Raw genomic sequence first — 22,395 nt, 5'->3', positions numbered from 1 at the left:
AATAAGCAAACAGATGATCGAGATTGATGTCAGCGGAGCAGCGAGGGCAACTGGCAACAAAGCTTCAGATAATCTTGAACGTCTTGATCTCTTTTCAGTGACACAGTTTGCAAAGTCCAATCTTCCCAGCAGACCCGGCTTAGATAAAATGACTGCATTTGGGCCACATCCCAGAAACGATTCGAGCAGATTTGGCATTTTAAAATCAAAAACAGAAAGAAGGGGGTAACATAGAAAAAGTCGAACACAGTGAAGTCCCCATTATTTCCACGAAATGGTAGTATATTTACAGTCGCAGGATTTCACAGATCCAGGTAGGAACATTGGTGCCAACTATTTATGAATATGTTTATTGCAACAACTATCTGTAAGCAGAGGTGGAGAAACTGATAGAGTCTCAAGAACTGGCACAAATTAATCTGTCAGTCATAAAAATGTCATGACACCCCTGTTCTTTGTTTGGGAAGCAAGCTGTTCTAGGTGCATGAAAAGCACAGGCTAGGGTTATGTAAAGGATGTCAGTGAGGGATCTGAATCTGTGATTAGCAGACCTGCTGATCTACACGAGGGAATGCACACTTTCCTGCTTTGCTAAGGCTACACAGGCTGATTTGCTTCCTTCTGAAAATAAATCATGCTTTCTCCAGCTCGGAAATTCCTAGCCTGTGTGCCAGGGCATGGTATTGTACAAAAACAAAGTCTCCAGGGAGTCCAAAGTATTCCCCTAAAGAGAAGCCTGTCTTGCTGTATCTCTGCAAGAGTCACTGCTCAACCCTTATCACATTCCAGTTTGCTTCTGTTAGAGTATTACTCCCACCACTGGCGGAACATTACGTAAAACAGGCACATGGACACCAAAATTCTCTTTGTTTTAAAGCAATGCATTAACCACAAAAGCATGAGGTTCTGTGAGGAATAATCAGTCTCTTCACTGACCATTCTGTACAAGTACCCAGCCCTCTCACTAAAGAGAAGTCAGAAATTTATTTAGACTAGGTCTTGGTGAAAACCTCGTATTCAAGCCAACGATCACTCAATGTTGTCTTTCAAGAACTTTATTTAAAATCTCTTTAGCTACTCTTGAACATATGAAGTAAACCAGAAACACAACTTTACAGAAAACACTAGCAAATATAACTGGGATTATACATTTAAAAAGCATACGTGTCGTCCCTTTTCCTACATAATCTGCATTTAAACCTAAAAGGCAATTTCTAAAATACTTGTCAATCCTTTTCTGAAAAAGATACGTTACTTTCACCGCAACCTTGATTTTAGAGATTCAGGAGATTTAGGCAGTGGTGGGATCCAAAAATTTTAATAACAGGTTCTAATGGTGGTGGGATTCAAACAGTGGCGCCACCGCACACATGCACCTCCAGTCCCTATTGGGCAGGGAGGTTGCTTTAGTAACCCCTTCTCGGCACTCAGAAAAAATTAGTAACCATTTCTAGAGAAGTGGTGAGAACTGGTTGGATCCCACCTCTGGGTTTATGGTACAGCTATCTAACAGAAGCACAATTGTACAAGCCTTACATGATTTTCTTAAACTTGTTTAACTCGTTTTCTCTTAAGGCATGGTGTTAGACATCTTTGAGAACTCTAAAGCGTAACTGTTGTCCCAGGATTTATTCTGGACATAAAGCCATTGATTCATAAATTATCTTTCACAAGGCTGAAGATATGTGTTTGCAGGAACTGTGAAAAAAGCATGTATACAGATATGCACAAGAACCAAAAAACAACCTCTCAGTGAGCTTGTACAGTGATTTAAAAGTAAAAACTGCCAACAAGAAGCTGGTAATCCTGCAGTTTCAATCATTCACCAGAGCAGCCCACTCTCAGAGGAGCCTTTCTGTCACTTTCCTGATTGAGTCTGCTTTAGGTAGTTTCTTTGCTCTAACTGGAAGATACCAAGATCAGTGATTCACACAGACACACGCCGTTTAGGTTTCTTTGAGGTGCACAACACTCACTCAAAAATTAAAACCTTTACAGCTGTTTTCTGAATTAAAACTGGAGGCACTTCATAGCTATTAGAATTCTAAGAGATGCTGACTTCAAACATTTGCCTTTCTAGGGATCACACAGGATAAGCAAAGTGAAATTTTGCCTGCTGATAACAACTAGGAATGCATAATTCTCTTTACAGTAAAACTACCTGCCAAATACACCAGTGGAAAATGCATCCTGTTCCCAGAAAGTCAGGTGGAAATACCTTAGATAAATATCCAGTGCAGTGACTCTCTGGCTTTCTGTCGGCTCACGCCTGGTGCCCAAAAGAGGGCTGGATTCCTCGGAAGGCATCTTTCGAGTTGTCGGGAATGCAGTGTTGCAGCACAGCCCGGGCTGTTGTCAATGGGCCCACGAGAACTTTAACCCTGAGTCATTAAAAAGATAAAAAGGAAGGAAGAGATAGCAAACAGCTCCAGGCAGAAGTGAAAGCAAGTCTTGTGAAGTCAGAAAATATAAGCTTTACTACATGTTTCTTTGTTTCTCCTCTCTGTATCACAAGGGCTCCGTGTGCCTCGAATCAGTGCTAGAGCCAAAACTGAGTAACTGCTAGCTGTGTTGGTGTAGGTTGAGATATTTCTGCACCAGACCTTGACTACTAAAGGGCAATCCTTATAACACTTTTGGAAAGGTAATGGAGAGGAGGAAACCATACTATTCTTTCTCTGCCATATAATGAGACAAATAGTCAAGTTACAGAGAAACACTTCCAAGCCTTGCTAATTTCAGAGAGACAGATCCAAGCATGTGAATAACTTTTCCATGGATGTAGATAAAAATTAACTTTGCTGGAGTAAGTCCAGGATATTTGTCTACACACCACTTGTGAGTATACATCTGCCTCAAGCCAGAAAAGTCCCATGGCGAAGTTTTGTTTGGGTCAACCAGAAGTAATCAGCTCACCCTACCTCTCTCTAGGCTGTTTGGGATGAAAAGGGATGGGCAGATTACATTGGCATTGCAAGATCCAAATATAACTCAGGAACTCAAAACACAGCATTCCCATTGTTTTTGTCATTGTGATCTGGGAAAAACATGCATCATACAAACTTTGATGTCAGCCAGCTCATCGTATGAAGTAATAATGAAGGCAGCATGGAAACACAGGGACATTGCCTTTCTCTCACTCCTGAATACCCACAGCCACATACACAGCAGTCTGGGATAAGAGTAGAGCTGGCATTCAGAAGGTTTGCTTCCAGCAAGCTTAATATTTCCTTCTTATTAATTCTAATTATTAGTTTTGTACAGAACTTAACAATGGGATTGTTTCTGAAGGCTGTTGTTGAACCAGAAGACACTTTGGGAATTTTGAGAAAGGGAAGTGGAAACCATAACAAAAGGTCTGCTACGGAGTGGGGGGGGACCAACTGCTAAATACTGGGATGTGCCACAAAACGTTATATTCCAGGCCAACTGGTTCTAAATGGAGGCTTCTTATGGATACACAAAGACAATATCTCCTGGGCTTTTCTGAAGCACCTTTGGGGTTGCTTCCCCTCCTCCACACAAAGCCTGCTGGGTGCCCATGGGCTAGACACAGTTCTCTCTGAACTCCCTCAGTCCCATCTGCTTCACGATGTTCTGATGTGGAGCGGGGAAGGGAAGCCGCTTGGAGACTCCTTAAATGTAAAGTGGGGTATTAAAACCAACTCCTTCTGCTCCTCCTCCTCTAGTGACATGAAAGAAAGCCAGGACTGTTTGTTTTTGTGAAGAAGTGAGCAGAAGGTAACACACTGGCTAGCAGGCATCATATTGGGAATCATTGATATAATGCATGAAAGGGGGGGGGGATGAGGATTCAGAAAGTAAACCCCAGAAGTGCACCCTCTGAAATTTCAACAGAAGGGATATATAAAGCAGACTTGTACCAAGGCAGGCCAGCGACCCATCTAGATCAGCACTCTGACTAGTGGTAGCTCCCCAGATACTCAGGGAGTTGTCCTTCACACAGACTCCTTCCTAACAAACTGGGTACACAAAGCTGTCTCATGCTGAATTCGACGACTGGTTCATCAAGCTCACAGTGGTCTATTCTGATTGGCAGCAGCTCCTCAGGGATTGCATGGTCTTGCCCAGCCCTGCTATCCAAGACATTGAACATGGGTCCCTCTGCATGCAAAACAGGCCCTCCGTCATGGAGCCAAATCCCCATTCAGCAAGCCAGGAAAGGAGGGAAAGCATCAGAAGGGGAACCAAGGAAACCTCAAAGTTGTGCTAGAAATCATTTAAGGTGGGCAGCGCAATCCGGTGGGGGGGGGGAGCGGTACCTGTGGCATGGCTTGGGGGTGATGCAGTCACACTGCCTCCTAAGAAAAGTGCTGCCCTTTCCCCCCTCCAAGTATGCAGCACATAGGGCTGCCCTACTGATTTTGCTGGTGTAAGTGTGCACCAGCAAATGGGGGCACTCCCAGCCTGAGAGGCTCAGGAAGCCAACTAAAGCCAGTTCCACCCACGGGAATGCCCCCTTTGGTTCCTGTGTTATAAGAACACTGGCACTGTGACTAGGATGGCACCCAGGCACTGTGGTGTCATGTGGTTCCCCAGTACTGATGTAACTGCCTCTGCACCAGCAAAAATGCCCTTTGCGTCGACCTAAGTGGCATTTATGCTGGCGCAGGGGTCACGCTGCCTCCTCAGTGGTTTTGCCCCCTTCTTCGGATTGCACTGTAAGCTGTGCCTGTATCACACACAATTGTTGTGTCGTGTTGGAATTGACACTTACTAAAGTTTTACTTATTGAGTTGTTCAGGTGACTTTAAGCATATGTTTACTATGCTTGTTATATTTATTAGGCAAGAAAAGACAAATGTCCGTTTGATGAATAAAATCGCTCTTTACGAAAGCACAGTAAACTTGATGAGTTCTTCAATCTTTTTCCAACCTCTAACAAATCTGATGTTTTAAATGGTTAGCAAACTTGCTCCAAGCTGTAATCAGGTTTGCCTCAAATTGCTTCCCCTGATTTAGCTGGTTGTGTATCTAGTTGTGTTCCCGATAATCTAAAGATTCCTTTCTCTGGTTTAAATTGAAGATTTTACCTTCACATGCGCTTTTGACAGCTGAAATTTTACAGAAGCTTTTTACCAAATTGGAATTAGTTATTAATAACTCTTATCTCTATAATACTGATGAAGCTAAACATCACACTATAGGGACAAAACCAAGTAGTTAGTGGGTATAGCAAAGCCTGTTATCTTTGAAGACTATGATCTGTTCTCTGCCTTCCTTGAAATTTCTGCTTACTAAGGAAGAGCAATTCTGTGGTCATCTATATTCCGTGGTCATCTTCCGTGGCGCAATAAGTACCATTTGGCCTTTTCATCAGTTATCTGTCTTTAGAATAGATTTAAAGCTGTTCAGAAGGGTCCTTGGGTCTTTTAATACAGAGAGACTTGTGTTGTTTTTCTCATCAAGACTGGTTGAATGAACATGTAGCCACCACCTGCTACTGTGCATTGAACTGGTACTGCCCTTGAGTAAGAAGTTAGACCCCCAATTTGAGACAGATCTCATTTATTTGGAAAGCACTATGAAAAGAGCCCATTGGGATACTAGTGTCTAAGAAGATCTATGATATTTATTATTTAATTTATGTCTTACACTCTTTTTGCCCTGCTGTTAACTATCTAATGTTCTCTAGAATTGTGTCATATCTGAATCAGAAAAAAAGAGGAAAAAGAGGAAGGTGATAGGCACCCTTCTTTTGCCTTCGCCAAATCTCATTCTGAAGACCCATCCCAAGATCATTTTAAATTATATTTTAATTGATATCTTTACTGGGTTTCAGTTCACATGTTGCTTTGGAAGGAAACATTTGGCTGATAAGGCAAGTTAAGAAAATGTTTTTTGATTAATACGAATGTCTTTCTTTGTGAGAAACCCCATCTTAGGAATTCAGTGTTTGTGTTTCTCTTGGCATTTCTTTGTATGCATTTATTTTTATTTATTATTTTATTTATATGCCCCCCCTCCCCAAGATGGGCTCAGGGTGGCTCACAGAGAAGTACACTTTAAAATCCCAATACAGGAATATTTACCTGGGAAACCTCTTTAAAACATTTCACTAGAACAATTTAAACATTTATCATGCATGCGCCAGTACAGAATCCACATCAATGATTCAAGTCCACAAATGCTTATGTCATACAAGATCCGGTAGCCTTTAGAGTGCTCAGGAGAGCAATCCTATGCTGGTTCACTAGGAATTCTACTCAGTAGGGCTTACTTCCAGGAAAGCAGGTTTTAAAAAGCAAGTACTCATATACAAGGTTGCACCAATTTCCACCAACCCCTCTGCCTTCTGCAGATCCCCACTAGGCTGTTCCTGAGGGTCCACTCCCTCTTAATTAGGCTTAGTTTGACAGACTGCCACAAAAGGATCAGAGCCCTAACAAAAGCCGGTATTCACTATTAGTGTGAGGTGAGAAATGACATTAAGCAACAGCTAACCAACTGTCTATACCTACTGCAGAATGAGATGACTGAAGTGGTACAATACTGCAAGAAGGGGTGTCATATTTTTAAACACCCCCCTTCCTTTCTCTAAACACAATATAAATAGGGCAGAGAGATCATTTCGCTCCTTTGTGTGCTAGAGTTGTTTTTTTAAAAAAAAACTTGAGGAAGTCTCCCCACAAAGAAGTACTGAAAAACTGTCAAAAAATCCCCAAACAATCTGAAGTGACAGTCCATTCACATCATTCAGTTTTGATCAGCATGCCCTATATATTTTGCTATTCCACTTTTCAACCCCTCCCTTCCTAAAAAAAATGGTTCCCAAAGCAGCTTGCACACAGTTTAATCTAAACATCTATGGCATTCGGCAGCTAGGGTTGCCAGTTTTAAAACCGGTTCCTCTAGCTGTCCCTTCATTTAGTGATTTGATTCACAGCAATTACCAAATGATATTTCAGCCCCATACAATTAAGTACTTCGTGTACACATTTCGGCACATTAAATATATATTAGATGGGGGGGAATTCTCGACATTTGAGGACCTTATTGGCAGCTGGGAGAAAAGGCACTCCTAGATGGCATTAAGTCCATGCATGATAGCTACCCTGTTATTGCATCTTCGCCTCCTGGCCTCAATACTGCAGCTCGACCCAGACCTGATGGAGAGATCTGGCTGCACTTGGATCCATTCCCTTCGCGACAAATGGGGGACCGGACTCTGCTGGAGCTGGACCCAGGAAACATGGAGACATGCCTGGTCTCTTCTCTCACACCCTTTTGTCTTAGCCAATGACAGCTAACAACAGGGGTGGGGATCTTCTCAGTTGGAGCTAGGTCCAGACACAATGACAGTACCATGATCAAGTCTAGAGTTAATTTTACCAAAAGAGTCTTACAACTCAGAACTCACAGCTCGTTTTGCCTCTAGCCTCCTCGAGTTGTGTCCCTCTCTCTCCCTTTAATCCTTAATCCCCTATAGACTACCCCAGGCTAACACACAGACACACACAGAAGGACAGAGGATTTGGCGGAGGGGGGGGGGGGGAAATGAACGTCTCCAGGCAAGAGACTGCGCGGTCTGGACTGACTCAAACTCACCTTCCCCTCTCTTTTAGACCAGGGACCACGCTTCTCTCTGTGGGAAACAGCCACCAGTTCTCTCCAGGATCAGCTGCGGGGCGGACATAACGAACCGCGGCCTCGTTGCGGGAGGGGAGCAAAAACAATCCAGAACCGGAACCCCACAACTAAAATTTTCCCCCGGGCTACTTCCGTTGGGCTCCTCTGCGGCTGGAGGTCTAGAATAGATCATCGAGATCCGAAAAGCGGAGCCGCTCTCGAACGCCAAGGCGCCTCACTGGCGGTTTCGGTTTAAAGGCCGTCTGGTGTTCCACTTTAGCTTCTAGCTAACAGTATCTAGAGGTTTTATTAATGACGGAATTTATTTATTATTTATTAATGACGGAACTAATTTATTAATGACGGAAGCAGGGATTAGCGTGACGTCACAAGCCGGCGGTTAAACATCCTTCGGAAATCCCGGTTATATGTGCCATTCGAGCATGTCGACGACCAGTCCTCGTAAAAAACATAGCTGGATATTATTTTCGTGCTCTATTGGCGATGGAGGACGTCATTTCTCGATTAGGACGGAAGTGAGCCTTCTACTGAGCGACAGAAGGAAAGACCGGCGGTGGGCGATGACGCTCGGTGCTCGCGCCGGAAGTGCCCGGGGTAGAGCCTGTGCTTGGATCCGGCGGCGGTAGCGGCGAAAGGTTCGAGCCCCCCAGTCCCGAGAGAGAGACTAAAAGTGGGCTAGAAGGAGACAAGGGAGGAGGTGGAGGGAGGGGCGGGACTTACAAGGGCAACTGCCATGGCTAGTGGGCGGGGCCTTTGGGGAAGTTGATCAGAAGTCCCTGGTGGGGTTGGGTGGACTATGGTGAGAGAAGGAGGTTGAGATAAGGCCCTAATCAAGGCGTGGGGAGGACAGGAGAACTTTTGCGCTTTATTTAGGGGGGATGCTGAGAGTGCAAGAAAGACCCCAGCTGGATCAAGCCTAAAGGGCCGTTAAATCCGGCATCCTGTTGGTTTCAGGATCCTGCGAAAAGCTGGGGAGAGGGGACTCTACACTAGCCATGAATGAAAGCCACATCTCCCTCTTCTTATTTGGTCTTCGCCATCAGGGATTGGAGACCTCTGATCATGGAAGTGCCCCCAGTCCCTTATCCTGTTTTGGACCTCAGTCAACCAGATGCCTCTAGGACAGTTTGCAAGCAGGCCAGGAAGGCAATAGCCCTCTCCTGTTTATGATTCCCAATATCTGGTGTTTAGGACTTCACTCTTCTTTGGGTTATTGTCAATCACAGACCCCCTCTTCTTTCCATTTCTCTAGGTTCTGTTCCAAGAGCCAAGGTTAAAATCTGAACCTTACTTGCTCTCACCCAGTTACTGGCCTATGTCTTATTATTTGCTAATCCCTCACCTATTCCTCCTCCCAAATACAATAGTGGTAGACATTTTACTCAAATCCCAGAAAAAGCAAAGCATTCTGAAAGGAAACACTTATCATAAAAACCATGAAACCCTTCCCAAAGACTTACAGTATAAACAAGTACACAAGGAACAGCTAGAGGAACGTAGCTGAAGATCCGAATGTGAACTGTTAATGCTCATGTAATGTATATGTTCTAAGTTTCAGTAATAGAACATACTAATTTAAACAGTTTGTTACTGTAATATTGATCTAAATAAGTTATAATTCCTCTAAGCATGATTCCAATAGAAGCTCTTATGACTGGATATAGAGAATTCAATAATTATACATATGGTTTCACCGGGTCCAGTCATCATCCCGGTGGGTCTCTGTTGCTCTTCTGCATATGGCTGGGAAATGCTTTGGCTCGAGGCCATGCATTTTTAGTGGCCTTCACTAAAGTGAGATCAGAAAGGCACTCTTCAACATTTCCACAAATGGTTTAAGTGAGCTTTAAATGCCCTTTGATTGAGAGACAGTTATAGCTAGTGGGTTATTTAGAGAAGCTGTCCATGAAACTGCCTTATGCTGAATCAGGCTATCATGCAACATGCTTAGTTTTACCTACACAGACTGGCAGAGGATCTCCAGGGTCTCAGGCAGAGGTCTTTCACATTACCTATTGTTATATCCTTTAACTGGAGATGACAATGATTGAGCGTGGTACCTTCTGCTACCCAAGCAGATGCTCTACAACTGAGTCACCACCCCTGGTGTTTGTTATTTAGTCTTCTGCATGTTTTTTAATGTAAGTGGTTTTATTGTGTGAGCCAGCTTGTCCAACTGGGTGGAAGAAAAAAAGGACACACATTTTAAATAGTGCATTGTAAATAAATAAACGTGACAGTTGTTAATTTCCAGCAAGCATTTGATATTTCCCTCCGTCAGAGGTGAAGGAGGTTTGCTGTATCTTTTTGGCAAAACCAGGAAATGTCAGAACCAGTTTTATATGTTCTTCCTTTTTTTTCCAAACTATGTAGTTTAGAATGACCTTTTTAGAATAGACTGTGGTGGTGTTGTTGTGTTGTTACTATAATTATGATGGGGTTGCTTTTTTTGTCTCCTAAGCCCTGTACAGCAGCAGCACACTTTGAGTACTAAGATAGTGTTAATGCCCTGATTTCTAATACACATTTACTTGAAGTAAGTCACGCTGGTTCACAATTCTTGTTGCTCCGCCAGGAGAAATGGCCCCCGCAGGATCCCAAACCCTGTTGGGCCTCAGGAAGAGAGAAGGACATTGGCCACTACCTGCTGAGGAACGTTCTAACACAGACAACTATCGAAGGTCAGTGTGTGTCTTTTCCCATCCAAGTCTGATATAGGGACAAAAGGTAGGGGACTGAATTTTAAAGTTGTACGCAACTAACATGCAGTTAATTACACTCCCTGGTGTGAAGGAAAACCAATTATATCGACAGTATCTCTATAAATGAGGGCTGGAAACTTGTTTTATTTTTAACAGAAATCTGAGATTTTTAGGAAGCCGAAATAACTTGCTCTGGTGCACAAACTTCCACAAGCACCTCTTGTTGTGATCATGCATGATTGTAGATCTCATTGCCATCATGATACGCTCAATTTTCCTGCAAACTATACATTGCTGATTTTAAGTTATAATTGTGCTAGGTAATATTATCGATGTGGGTGTGACATGAAACACAACAGAGATTATGAGTGTGGCAATTAAAAAAATTAATGCTTGTGCTCGATTTTGAACAAGACTAATACCATATTTTGATGTACCGCAGGTAAATGTTTCCATAACCTTATGGAGAGAAAGGACTTTGAAGCATGGCTTGATAACATTTCTATTACGTTTCTCTCTCTGACGGACTTGCAGAAAAATGAGACGCTGGATCACCTGATTGGCTTGAGCGGGGCAGTCCAGCTCAGGCATCTCTCCAATAACCTAGAGACCCTCCTCAAACGGGACTTCCTCAAACTCCTCCCACTGGAACTCAGTTTTTATTTGTTAAAATGGCTTGACCCTGAGACCTTACTCACATGTTGCCTCGTCTCTAAGCAGTGGAACAAGGTCATAAGTGCCTGTACAGAGGTCTGGCAGACTGCCTGTAAGAATTTGGGCTGGCAAATCGATGACTCTGTCCAGGATGCTTTGCATTGGAAAAAGTTGTACTTGAAGGCCATTTTAAGGATGAAGCAACTGAAGGACCATGAAGCCTTTGAGACCTCCTCGCTAATTGGACACAGTGCCAGGGTTTATGCACTTTATTATAAAGACGGACTTCTTTGTACAGGTAGGCATGCTCAAAGAATTTGGGCTCAATGGCTAAGGGTATGAGCTAGGAATCAAGAAATAGCTAATTCAGATCTCACATCAATCAGCAACTTGGTGGCCTTTGAAACAATACTGTTCCCAGTCTCAGTTTCCTCTCCTCTCTCTGCAGTGCGAGGGAAACAAAGCTGGTCTACCTTCCGGGATCATGTAGCGTTGGCCACATTTTTGATCTCAAAGGGACACTTTTTCCAGATTAAAATGGGAAGCATGCTTTCATTTTGTCACTGGCTTCAGGGATTAGAAAGTAAGAACAACCTAACCTTGGGGGAACTCTGATTCACTGCTCTTAGCATGATTTCTGAGTGGAAGGATGTGAACAGCCAGAGCTTTAACTAAGGGTGATTCCGCATGGGCCAAAAACAGCAGTGTGAAAACGGTGTGAAAATGGTGTAAAAGGGTTTAAAATGGTGTAAAAGGGTTTATACTGTTTTCACACCATTTTCACACCACTGTTTTTGGCCCATGCGGAATCAGCCTAAGGCATAGGCATAGTGGGTCATGCACAGACATATGGCAGATATTGTTGAAGGCTTTCACGACCGGATTCAACTGGTTCTGGTGGGTTTTCTGGGCTGTGTGGCCGTGGTCTGGTGGATCCTGTGTAACAGACTTCCCTCTGTGATACACCTCTGAAAATGCCAGACACAGATGCAGGCGAAACGTTAGGAACGAGATCCACCGGACCACGACTACACAGCCAGGAAAATGCGCCAGAACCAATAGGGCAGATAACTTTGCCATGTGTCTGCATTGCAAGCAACTGGGTTTGTTTATTTTTGAAAATTTCTGTTGTGCTTTTTTTCTAATGTGCAAAGCAGCCTGTAGTAGTAAAATCAACTGGTACTAAGAGTGGAAAACAAGAGTAAATAATGTTTCAAGAAATGGTCATAAAAGCAGCAGCTAATGCAGAAACTATAACCAGCAGTCATTGAGCATACCGTTTATAATCTGAAGTTGGTCAGACATCTCTGGGAGTTCTTTTAGAGATGCTCTATCGAAGGGCCACTTGTAAGAGTGATGTGGTGCCATGTAATGCCCGCCTTTGCCCCTGAACATTAGGAGGAAGCCCCTAGATTTCCCCCATCAGATAAGGTGGTTGTTAGGCTCAACCACCACCAGACAGCATAGTGGTGAGTCTCTCTACCCGGAACAGGTATCTACAGGGGAGCAGGCTGTTTAAATTATAGTGAAATTCAGTTTGGAGCTGCTGAGGTTGCTCTGCATGTCAGAGATCTGGCATGCAATAAATAATGGCCAATGGACCCTTGTCTGCTGGGCACATCTCTGGCTTTAAGGTGTTTCAGAGAAGGTGGCTCCAGGGCCTGCCGTAGGTAGCAATTCAGTTTTGACATAAGAAGCAGCGTTCTACCAAATTAGACTGTCATTCCAGGATTTCTGCAGAACTTCATCACTTTAGCCATTGGAGGTGCATTCTAAGGTGCCCACATAGTTCTCTTGGGGCCCTGAGCAGGTCTGCTGCCACCTCCAGGAACTGAGTCTTTAGATTGTCTGCTGGCAAGGGTTTCTCTGTTGTCTTCACCTGGGAGTGCCTCACAGGAGTTGTGCCACCCTGTGGTCCTTCAGCCTTTATAAGGAAGCTTGCAGGAAATGTGGACTAATTACATGGTGGAAAGGACAGTGGGATGTGTGCCTTGTGACTGTGGGGTAACTTCCGTAATGGTGTGCAGTCTTCTTTCAGGGAAGTGTGATTGCCACAAGAGATATCCTTGTTCATACCCCTGCTTCAACATTTTCTAAGAGACCATGTTACTGAGAACCTAGTTCAAAGCCCCCTTCATCTAGTCCACATACTCTTGTGGGGTAGCAGCTCTCCAAGGTCTCAGGCCCCAGGTTCCTTGAAGCGAGGATGACCCCAAGACCTGCATCTAAAGCACATGCTCTAATGCTGACCTGTATAGCTCATTCCTACGGGAAAGAGCAAGTTTGAGGATCAGCCCAGAGGGTGACTGATGGGTCTCCCGATTTTCAAACTAGTGTCTGTCTTGTTAACTTGGAGCTTGTCTGGGTAGAATACTTCATGCATGTTTAGAAGCAGGCTTTGGAAAGATGCACAGGAAGCCTTCCTTGGGCAAAAGCGATCAGAATGAAGATCTAAAAGGGATGTTTGCCTTCCTAGGCTTAGTGGTTGATCACCTGTGTGCCTTGAGAAATTTACTTGGTTAGAGGTGATGGATTGCATTGCCAATGTCAGGTGGCAAACACAGCACTCTCGATGCAACTGTCTCTTTACATTTACATTGCAATGAAATCGAGGCATTCCTGCACCCTCCCATGTTTGCTGAATCAGCAGAAGAGGGAGCACGAGAGAATGGACAGCAGGAAGAATGTGACTTTATGGGGTCCCTACTCTGTTCTCCAAACATTTGACAGTTGCACAGTCTCCCAGCAAAAGAACTCCTCTCCAGAATGCTGTTAAAAAGCATTCAAAGTACTTCCTGTTCCTTTGAACTGCAGGGTCAGATGACTTGTCTGCGAAGCTGTGGGACGTGAGCACTGGGCAGTGCATCTACGGGATCCAGACCCACACCTGTGCAGCAGTGAAGTTTGATGAGGAAAAACTTGTCACAGGTTCTTTTGATAACACAGTAGCCTGCTGGGAGTGGAGCTCGGGAGCTAAAACCCAGTATTTCCGAGGCCACACAGGAGCAGGTAGGTTGTGGGCCGCAGAAGAGGCTAAAATATCTCACTGGTTTGAAGACTCTCCTCCACTTTATTGATGGATTTTTTTTAGTAAAGAATTTATTTCTTTAACACTTAAAAGAATTTCCTTAATATAATGCCAATAAAGGCTTTGGAATTGGAATTTCCTTAATAGTTATATGAAAAGGTTATGATGCTGTCTATACACAGTCCTTTAATTCAAGTTTTGCATAATGATTTTGTTCACTTTCTATTTGTTGAAGTGTTGTTCAGAGCAGACTTCACATGCTTCTATGTCTATTCAAGTTAATTATTCATTTCTGACAGAAACAAATTTCAAGATTGGTTTTACTAAAATCATTTCTTTCCTGCCCTTCAGTCCAGACAGGTTTGAAATATGCTAAAAAAACCCTCCACATACACAAATCCCACAACACTGCGATAAAAATTAAGCCTTCAGCCCAACAACCAGTCCCTAATTCTGACTTTAACTGTATAAATAAAACCAACATCATAAAAAGCATTACAGTCATTAAAACCAGACCAGTCATTAAAAAGCAGCATATCCAACCAAGGCCCTAATACAAAGTGGTCTTCAAAGTATTCGATGCAATGCCAGGAAACCTGAGGCAAGCAAACCTTCATCAAGAAGGAACTCCAGAGCCACAATATCATAAGAACATAAGAAAAAGCCTGCTGGATCAGACCAGAGTCCATCTAGTCCAGCATTCTGCTACTTGCAGTGGCCCACCAGATGCCTTGGGGAGCTCACATGCAGGATGTGAAAGCAAGGACCTGCTGCAGCTGCTGCTCCCGAGCACCTGGTGTGATAAGGCATTTGCAATCTCAGATCAAGGAGGATCAAGATTGGTAGCCATAGATCGACTTCTCCTTCATAATCTGTTCAAGCCCCCTTTAAAGCTGGTTAGGTTAGTGGCTATCCAGGTTAGCATATTCCAAACACCAATTAGTCCTAATTCTTCCCCCCAGCATTTTCAATGTATGCCCCCTGGTTATAGTATTGTGAGAAAGAGAGAAAAATTTCTCTCTGTTAACATTTTCTACCCCATCATAATTAAATAGACTTCAATCATATCCCCCCTCAGACGTCTCCTCTCTAAACTAAAGAGTCCCAAATGCTGCAGCCTCTCCTCATAAGGAAGGTGCTCCAGTCCCTCAATCATCCTCATTGCCCTTCTCTGCACTTTTTCTCTCTTTGATATCCTTTTTGAGGGATAGAAAGCAAAGAAATACCTCTCCATGGTGGTTCTTTAACCATACCTCTGATGGCATAGTTACAAGTTTGTCAGGGGCAAGGAGCCATCTCTCCTGCCCTTATAAAATATAACATTCAATTCAAATAAAAAGCCACTGTTATCTTATTATGAAATCTTAGTCCAGTTGCATTATTTATTGGTTGTTTTATTCCACTTGCTTGCACTTTTATTTCCTATAATCCGCTTTGAGTCTCAGTGAGCAAGGTGGATATAGAGTAAATAAATGAGTCCCAAATGAGAAAATGAAAGTTGGCATCACGGATCAAGATTGTTCTCTCTGCCTTCTGCTTTGTAGTTTTTAGCGTGGATTACAATGACGACTTGGATATTCTTGTCAGCGGCTCAGCAGATTTCACTGTGAAAGTCTGGGCATTATCGACTGGAGTATGTCTCAACACACTGACAGGACACACAGAATGGGTCACCAAGGTATGCCTGTGTCAAGAAATTCCTTTAAGCCCAAGGAACTCTTGGCTGCCAAAACTCCAGCTCTGCCCCCAAGTTGGGGCTGGTGACAGGCCAGACAAACCGATCCACTAGTTGTCCTTCTGCCCTCCCGTCCTCTTGTTCCTTGGTACCCTTTGACCCCTGCACCCCTGGGCTTCCTGTTCACAATGGCATAACTTACAGCAGAAAAGCTGTGGCATTTTTCCTAGTATCCAGTCAGAGCAGGCCTCGAATGCAGGCCATCTCAGCACAGGATAGAGCGAAGTGAAGCAGAGTAGGCGTCCCAATACAGAGTAGAACACAGATACAAAGTAGAACACAGCGCAGCACATTCAAGCAGGTATAGAAAAATTCTACTTGAAGTAGAGCAGAGTAGGCATCCTAATACAAAGTAAAGCGGCTCTACTGAATCTTAATGAGTTAAAGCTGATTATCAAAAAGAGTTGATATGATCGTGAGCAGGGGTCTGCAACCTGCGGCTCTCCAGATGTTCATGGACTACAATTCCCATCAGCCCCTGCCAGCATGGCCAAGTGGTAGGGCTCATGGGAATTGTAGTCTATGAACATCTGGAGGGCCATAGTTTGAAGACCCCTGTACTAGAGTCACAGCCCAAACTGTGACTCTTGCCAGATGTAATATTCTCCCCTCAGCTACCAGTCAGGGTAGAATACAGAAAGTGCCTTTTAATGAAAGATACTGTCCCTGCAGCTCAGCTTATGAAGAATCGGTCCAATATGTGTTGTTACATTTTTCGATACATAGCTTAGCTAGAAATAAATTTCTGGACCCGTGGCTGAGAACTTGCATTGATTATACTGATTTATCAATTATGTTAACTCTATTAGACAATGAATCTGCGGAAGTATTGGAAGGGTTGGCTAACTTTCTGTGCTCTGTTATTAGCAAACGGTCTTAACTGTATTGGTAATTGTATTTATTACACTGTGCATATATACATATATTTAAATCATGCCATTAAAGGTTTATTATTATTATACAAAGTAAAGGGCAGCAGATTTGGAGAAATTCTACTTCAGCCAACAGTTTATTTGTTTAATTGCAGCGAGCTCTTCCATTACTCCTGTTTGTTTAAATCAATTACAGGTTTTAGGACTTTAAACAGGTTGTCCCCAGAAGTCCAGGATCAAATGAGGAAAATGCTATATGCCAAAAGAAATCCCAACTACATCCGACTTTATAGCGAACTCCAGGCCCTTCCCTTGTCTCTGCATGTGCTCAGAAGTGTTCCGTATAGTTGCAAATAGTCTCCTGTTGGTAGTTAAAGCAATAAAACAACAGAGAAAAGCCATAAACTAATTTAAAACTAGGAGAGAAGCTCGCTGTGCGGCTGCTCAGTCGTCACCTGGGTTTATGTGAAGTATTTGAAGGGCTGTCACATAGAGGAGGGTGGGGAGCTGTTCCTGTTTTTCCCCCAAAGCAAATAACCAAGCCTGGCTTACCTACACTTCACTGGAGCGGGAGGCAATTCAAATGAACCTAGGAGGCATTACCCTTAAGCCTGCAGGAAGTGGCTGTTCAGAAACAGCTGTCTGCATCCTTGGAAGTTGCTTGATTTGCATACTCAAAGCCTTTTCTGATTTGTCGAAGGCTTTCACAGCCAGAATCACTGGGGTTCTGTGTGGTTTCCGGGCTGTATGGCCGTGTTCTAGCAGCATTCTCTCCTGACGTTTCACCTGCATCTGTGGCTGGCATCTTCAGAGGATCTCCTCTGAAGATGCCAGCCACAGATGCAGGCGAAACGTCAGGAGAGAATGCTGCTAGAACACGGCCATACAGCCCGGAAACTACACAGCACCCCTTTTCTGATTGCCCTACATCAGGGTTGGCTAACCTATGGCACTCCAGATGTTCATGGACTACAATTCCCATCAGCCCCTGCCAGCATGATCAATTGGCCATGCTGGCAGGGACTGATGGGAATTGTAATCCATGAACATCTGGAGTGCCATAGGTTGGCTATCCCTGCCCTACATGGTGGCCATTTTGTGGCAGTCCACACTGTCCTTTCTCAATGTTCTAAGTCTTCCCACAAACTCAACAGATCAGAGGGTGGGGCTGCTGTGGAGCTACAGAAGATTGGGAACTGTTTTTTTTTAGTGAGAGGGCTTTCGCCACCCAGGACACAAACGTACCTGAACAAGCGGTGCCGTGCCTGTTGCAAACTGATCTTTTGTGCCCTGGGTCTAACCTCATCTTCTTTCCTGTTGCAGGTGGTCTTGCAAAAGTGCAAAGTCAAATCCATCATGCACAGCCCTGGGGATTACATTCTTTTAAGTGCTGACAAGTATGAAATCAAGGTAATGAGTGTGTCCGTCTTGTTGAACTTTGGTTACATAGGGGAAGTCGCAGGCTTAAACAGGAAGGGCGTGCATGAAGATCGGATTGGTTACGTATAACTAAATGCACGCATGACCAGAATGCCAAAAAAGACAGAGGTCCCAAGGACCTAAATCCTCGCTTCTCCATTTCAAATAGATAAATCTAGCCTTAGTATGGGATTAATACTACAAAAGTATATTGTGCCTTGTTTATGTACTGTGCAGCTGATAAAGCACACCTCCCAAAGTGTTACCTCAGTTATTTATGGATAAAATTGGGATAGGCAGCACTTTATAAATTAACATAAGCAAAAGATCCAAGAGTTTTGTCGTCTCAATTCTGACAGTGAAAGGGACTGGCTATGAGTGTATACTGATGCAGTTACCCATACTTGGGCTTCCCTTCTTTAGTGGACAAAAGGGTTAAGCCAGTGGCTAGATCCATGGAATTGTTGAGAAGTGTCAGTGTTGCGTTCAAAAGATCCCATTTTTGGTATCTCGGGTTAAAGGATCTGGGGCAGCAGAAATTGGAAAAGACTTTTTTTCTGGAGAGCTTCTGCTAGGCACTTTTCAATGGACTTATGGTTGACTCAGTATGAAGCAGGTTCATGTAGACAAAGGCTTAATGGCAAAGGCACAATGAGGGAGGAGTTGAAGGGAGGGTGTTGAGAGCGTGGAGATGCTCTGGGAGGTCATTTTAGACAGAGACTCCTCAGGTAGGGTTGGTTGCTGGTAAATGGTTAATGTTTTTCTTCATATTGCCACAAGCTTCCAAATTTCCCATATTTTTAATTTAAAAAAAATAGATCTGGCCCATCGGAAGAGAGATCAACTGCAAATGCTTAAAAACTCTGACGGTCTCGGAAGATCGCAGCATCTCTTTGCAGCCCCGGCTTCACTTTGATGGGAAGTACATTGTGTGTAGTTCAGCGCTTGGACTGTACCAGTGGGATTTTGCCAGCTATGATATTCTCAGGTAAACACTTTGACTTCTAGGCTGAAATATTTGTGTCTAGGAAAGCTAGCATTGATCTTTATGCCTCTTGTTGGAAATTCGCCAGGAGAGAAAAGCAAGAGTGGTCCAGTGACAAAGTGGTCCAGTGACAAAGTGTGGATTTGTTTCTGCTCATGGCATGAAATAGCCGTAAAATGCAGCATGTGGCTCAGTAATGCTACGTATTTGTCAATACAGAGCCCGGAAAAAGAGCCTGTAAACGAGGTTAAGGGCTCGTGTATCTAATCTGGAGGAACCGGGTTTCATTCCCTGCTCTGCCACTTGAGCTGTGGAGGCTTATCTGGGGAATTCAGATTAGCCTGTGCACTCCCACACATGCCACCTGGGTGACCTTGGGCTAGTCACAGCTTCTCAGAGCTCTCTCAGCCCCACCTACCTTACAGGGTGCTTGTTGTGAGGGGGGAAGGGCAAGGAGATTGTAAGCCCCTTTGAGTCTCCTGCAGGAGAGAAAGGGGGGATATAAATCCAAACTCCTCCTCTTCTTCTTCTTCTTCTTCTTCTTCTTCTTCTTCTTCTTCTTCTTCTTCTTCTTCTTCTTCTTCTTCTTCTTCTTCTTCTTCTTCTTCACCCATTTGAGATTTCTGCATTTTGTGTTGGAAGGAGATAGTAGCATGGAGCTTCATTTGCAAGAGGGTCTTGGAACGCATAGAAAATTCCGATGAAGATCTTGCTTTAAATGAATGAAAGGGACTGTCTTGCACTGTATTAGTTCAGGGGTGTCAAAGTCATTTGTTACTAAGGCAAGATATGACATCAGTGTGACTGTCGGGTAGGGCCTGGGTGGGGGTAGGGGTTGACTGGCGAGCCCACAATGGCCTCACCATCCCAGAACAGCCCTGAAGATGGTGTTGGCCACCTCAGCTGGCAAGCCTGCAACAGCCTCACCAGTCCAGATCCACACTGGGTAAGGTGGGTCGGCACCAGGGTCGGGGGGGGGGGGGGGGGGGGCTGCCTCAGTGGGCTTACCAGACCAGATCAAAAGCAGGGTGGAGTAGGTGCCTGCTTGGCAAGCCTCCTGCAGGTTCACCCGCCCAGACTGGGAGCGGGGTGGGGTGGGTGTGTGGACTTACAAGTCCGCAGCGGGTTTGCCAGGCCAGATCGGGAGCTGGGATGGGGGTTGCCTCAGCTGGCTCACTGGCCTCCTAAGCTCTGTCAAGGTGCCGAATCCAGCTCACAGGCCACATGAGCGACACCCTTTATCTAGCTGCAGACCCGCCCTTTCCAGGGCATCAAGCTTCAAGGCGAGCAATATCTCTGTCTTGTCTGGATTCAGCCTCAGTTCATTCTCTGTCTTTCATTTTGATCGCAGCATCTAGGCACTAGCTTAGATTTATCCCTGTTATAAACCCTTGTCTCTTTAAGGCTAATCTGCACGCCGTGCTTTTTGTGATCCCCCGCCGCCGCTGCCTTCTTCTCTCCACAGGGTTATCAAGCCTCCCGAGTTTGCAAACTTGTCCTTGCTGGGCTTCGGTGACATTTTTGCCCTCCTGTTTGATAACCACTACCTGTACATCATGGATTTGAGGACAGAGAAACTGATCAGCCGCTGGCCGCTGCCAGAGTACAGGAAGTCCAAGAGGGGCTCGAGCTTTTTGGCTGGAGAAATGTCTTGGCTCAATGGCTTGGACGGCCAGAATGACATGGGATTGGTCTTTGCCACCAGCATGCCCGACCACAGTATTCATCTGGTGTTGTGGAAGGAACACGGCTGAAGGGGAGCGGCAGATGCACGTGTGACCTGTGGCTTTTTTAAACAAACGAACAGACAGTTGAGACTGCCAGCAGCAAGTCGGCCAGAGAAGACTTTGCATGAACCAAAGCTGCGCATCTTCCAGACTCCCATCATGCAATGTACAATCATTTTACCTTTAATTTCCTAGGGCATTGGAGAAGATGGGGAGGTGCGGAATATCAGAGAGGGGTGTGTGTATCATTATTATTTTTAGAACATTAATGCGCCACGGCATGCTAACATCCTTCAGAACCGGCTTGTGTATTAATGTTCAAGCATACACATTTGGGCATCTTTCTCGACTATGGCTTTAGGGTTGTTGGTTTGATTCTTCTTTTTCCTTTCGGGGAGAAAAAAGCGATGCCATTCAAAAGGAGGAGGGTCTCCGCTCTCCTCCCTTCCCCCTCCTGCCCTTATCTTTCTCAGATAGGAAAGAGCAGGTAGCGAATCAGATTGTTTCTTTCAGACATCTCGTTCCCAAGGCGTTCACCTCCACTGTGGAAAATCGGATTGCTACAGCAGGTGAATCAGTTTCTCTGTGGCTGTTCAGATGTCACCTCGCTGACCGCAGGCACTTCCACTTCTGTGTGCAGTGAAAACGAACCCCCCTCCTCTTCCCGGAGGCCTGGCTGTTCTCACGTGTAGCAGTGAATATCTAGAGCAGGTGGCCTTGCGATTATTTGGGGAAAGCAGTGAGTCTCCCGGCTCAGCAAACATTCTCTTCAAAGCCTGGCTTTTGGAATGGGCATTCACTTCTGTGTGTGGTGAAGGGGAACCAGTGGGGTGGGGGTCAACATCCAAGCATCAATCACCAGAGGCCTGTTTTGTCTCATGAGGCAAATGTTTGGGCCGATTTAAGTGAGTTGCCTTTTTTTTTTAACAAGCCATCAAGTCAGCGGAAGGTTCCATGTGCCTGTAGTGGCTACTGATGGAGGAAAGGTCCACACGCATGTGCGGTTGAAAACAGCCTTGAACCTGCCTGCTTAGCAGATTCAGTGTTTCTGTCAAGGTCCTGGCTCCCTCGGGGGAAAAAAAGTAATTCACCTCCCTTGCCCTGATCTCTCTGCAAGGAGAAACCTGCTTCTCTGTCCATCCTTTGCTTCCTGAATCTAATAAGAAGAGACGAGGATGGGTGGTAGCGTAGAGCTCCCATGTGCAACAGTGTCCTGTTTAGGGAAAGGACTGGGTAGCAGAGAGTCAGAAGGAAGCCTTCTAGCACTTGGCAGACTTTATCTTAGCTACTAATCTCTGCAAGCCCACGGAGGCTTTTGTTCCTGCAATGGCTCATTGAAGTACTGTGGCACAGTGCTGTCAAATAAAACAACAACAACAGCCCTACATCGTTCCAGGGATGCTCCTTTCACAATTTGTTTCCCGTGCAGAGGCCAAAGCTGTGGTTTGGCGGAAGCCAGGACGCCTGAGAGCCCAACTTAAGTAATTTAAGATTAGTGGCAAGAAAGGGCTGAACAACCTGTGGCAGAGGGGAGGGCTCACTCCCCACCCATCCACCCGTTCTTCTGTTCTGGGAGGGGCGCTGGATCAAAGATGGCCGTCTTCTTCCGGCACGTGCTACAAAAGTTTACACAATATTAATAAAACCATCTGCCTGGTTGGA

At 44.7% G+C, this 22,395-nt stretch overlaps 2 protein-coding genes across 2 annotated transcripts in view; one reads left to right on the top strand and one right to left on the bottom strand.

The window, feature by feature from the left end:
- The window catches only part of SLC2A8 (solute carrier family 2 member 8), a 23,547-nt gene extending 15,444 nt beyond the window's left edge, over nt 1–8,103 (bottom strand). The window contains exons 1-2 of the mRNA XM_048512855.1: nt 7,570–8,103; nt 2,219–2,381 (exon numbers count right to left, since the gene is read on the bottom strand). Of these exons, the coding sequence (XP_048368812.1) occupies nt 2,219–2,307 (89 nt within the window). The 5' untranslated portion in view covers nt 2,308–2,381; nt 7,570–8,103. The remainder of the gene's footprint in view (nt 1–2,218; nt 2,382–7,569) is intronic.
- Nucleotides 7,754–22,395, top strand: FBXW2 (F-box and WD repeat domain containing 2). The gene is made up of 8 exons (XM_048512856.1): nt 7,754–8,246; nt 10,187–10,292; nt 10,756–11,265; nt 13,782–13,976; nt 15,540–15,673; nt 17,926–18,012; nt 18,840–19,009; nt 20,472–22,395. The coding sequence occupies exons 3-8, from the start codon at nt 10,776–10,778 to the stop codon at nt 20,758–20,760; spliced, it is 1,365 nt and encodes a 454-aa protein (XP_048368813.1). The 5' UTR covers nt 7,754–8,246; nt 10,187–10,292; nt 10,756–10,775; the 3' UTR covers nt 20,761–22,395.

This window comes from Sphaerodactylus townsendi, linkage group LG12 (genome assembly GCF_021028975.2).
Source record: "Sphaerodactylus townsendi isolate TG3544 linkage group LG12, MPM_Stown_v2.3, whole genome shotgun sequence".
Lineage (NCBI taxonomy): Eukaryota > Metazoa > Chordata > Lepidosauria > Squamata > Sphaerodactylidae > Sphaerodactylus > Sphaerodactylus townsendi.
Note: the sequence above shows the minus strand (reverse complement) of the source record. Positions and strands in the feature narration are given on the sequence as shown.

What these genes read in the sequence shown, in the direction of transcription:
- FBXW2 (XM_048512856.1), top strand. Translation starts at nt 10,776, where the DNA reads ATGGAGAGAAAGGACTTTGAAGCATGGCTTGATAACATTTCTATTACG. An exon ending in CTGACAAGTATGAAATCAAG is followed by an intron (nt 18,013 to 18,839) that starts GTAATGAGTGTG and finishes TAAAAAAAATAG; the next exon opens with ATCTGGCCCATCGGAAGAGA. An exon ending in GCCAGCTATGATATTCTCAG is followed by an intron (nt 19,010 to 20,471) that starts GTAAACACTTTG and finishes TTCTCTCCACAG; the next exon opens with GGTTATCAAGCCTCCCGAGT.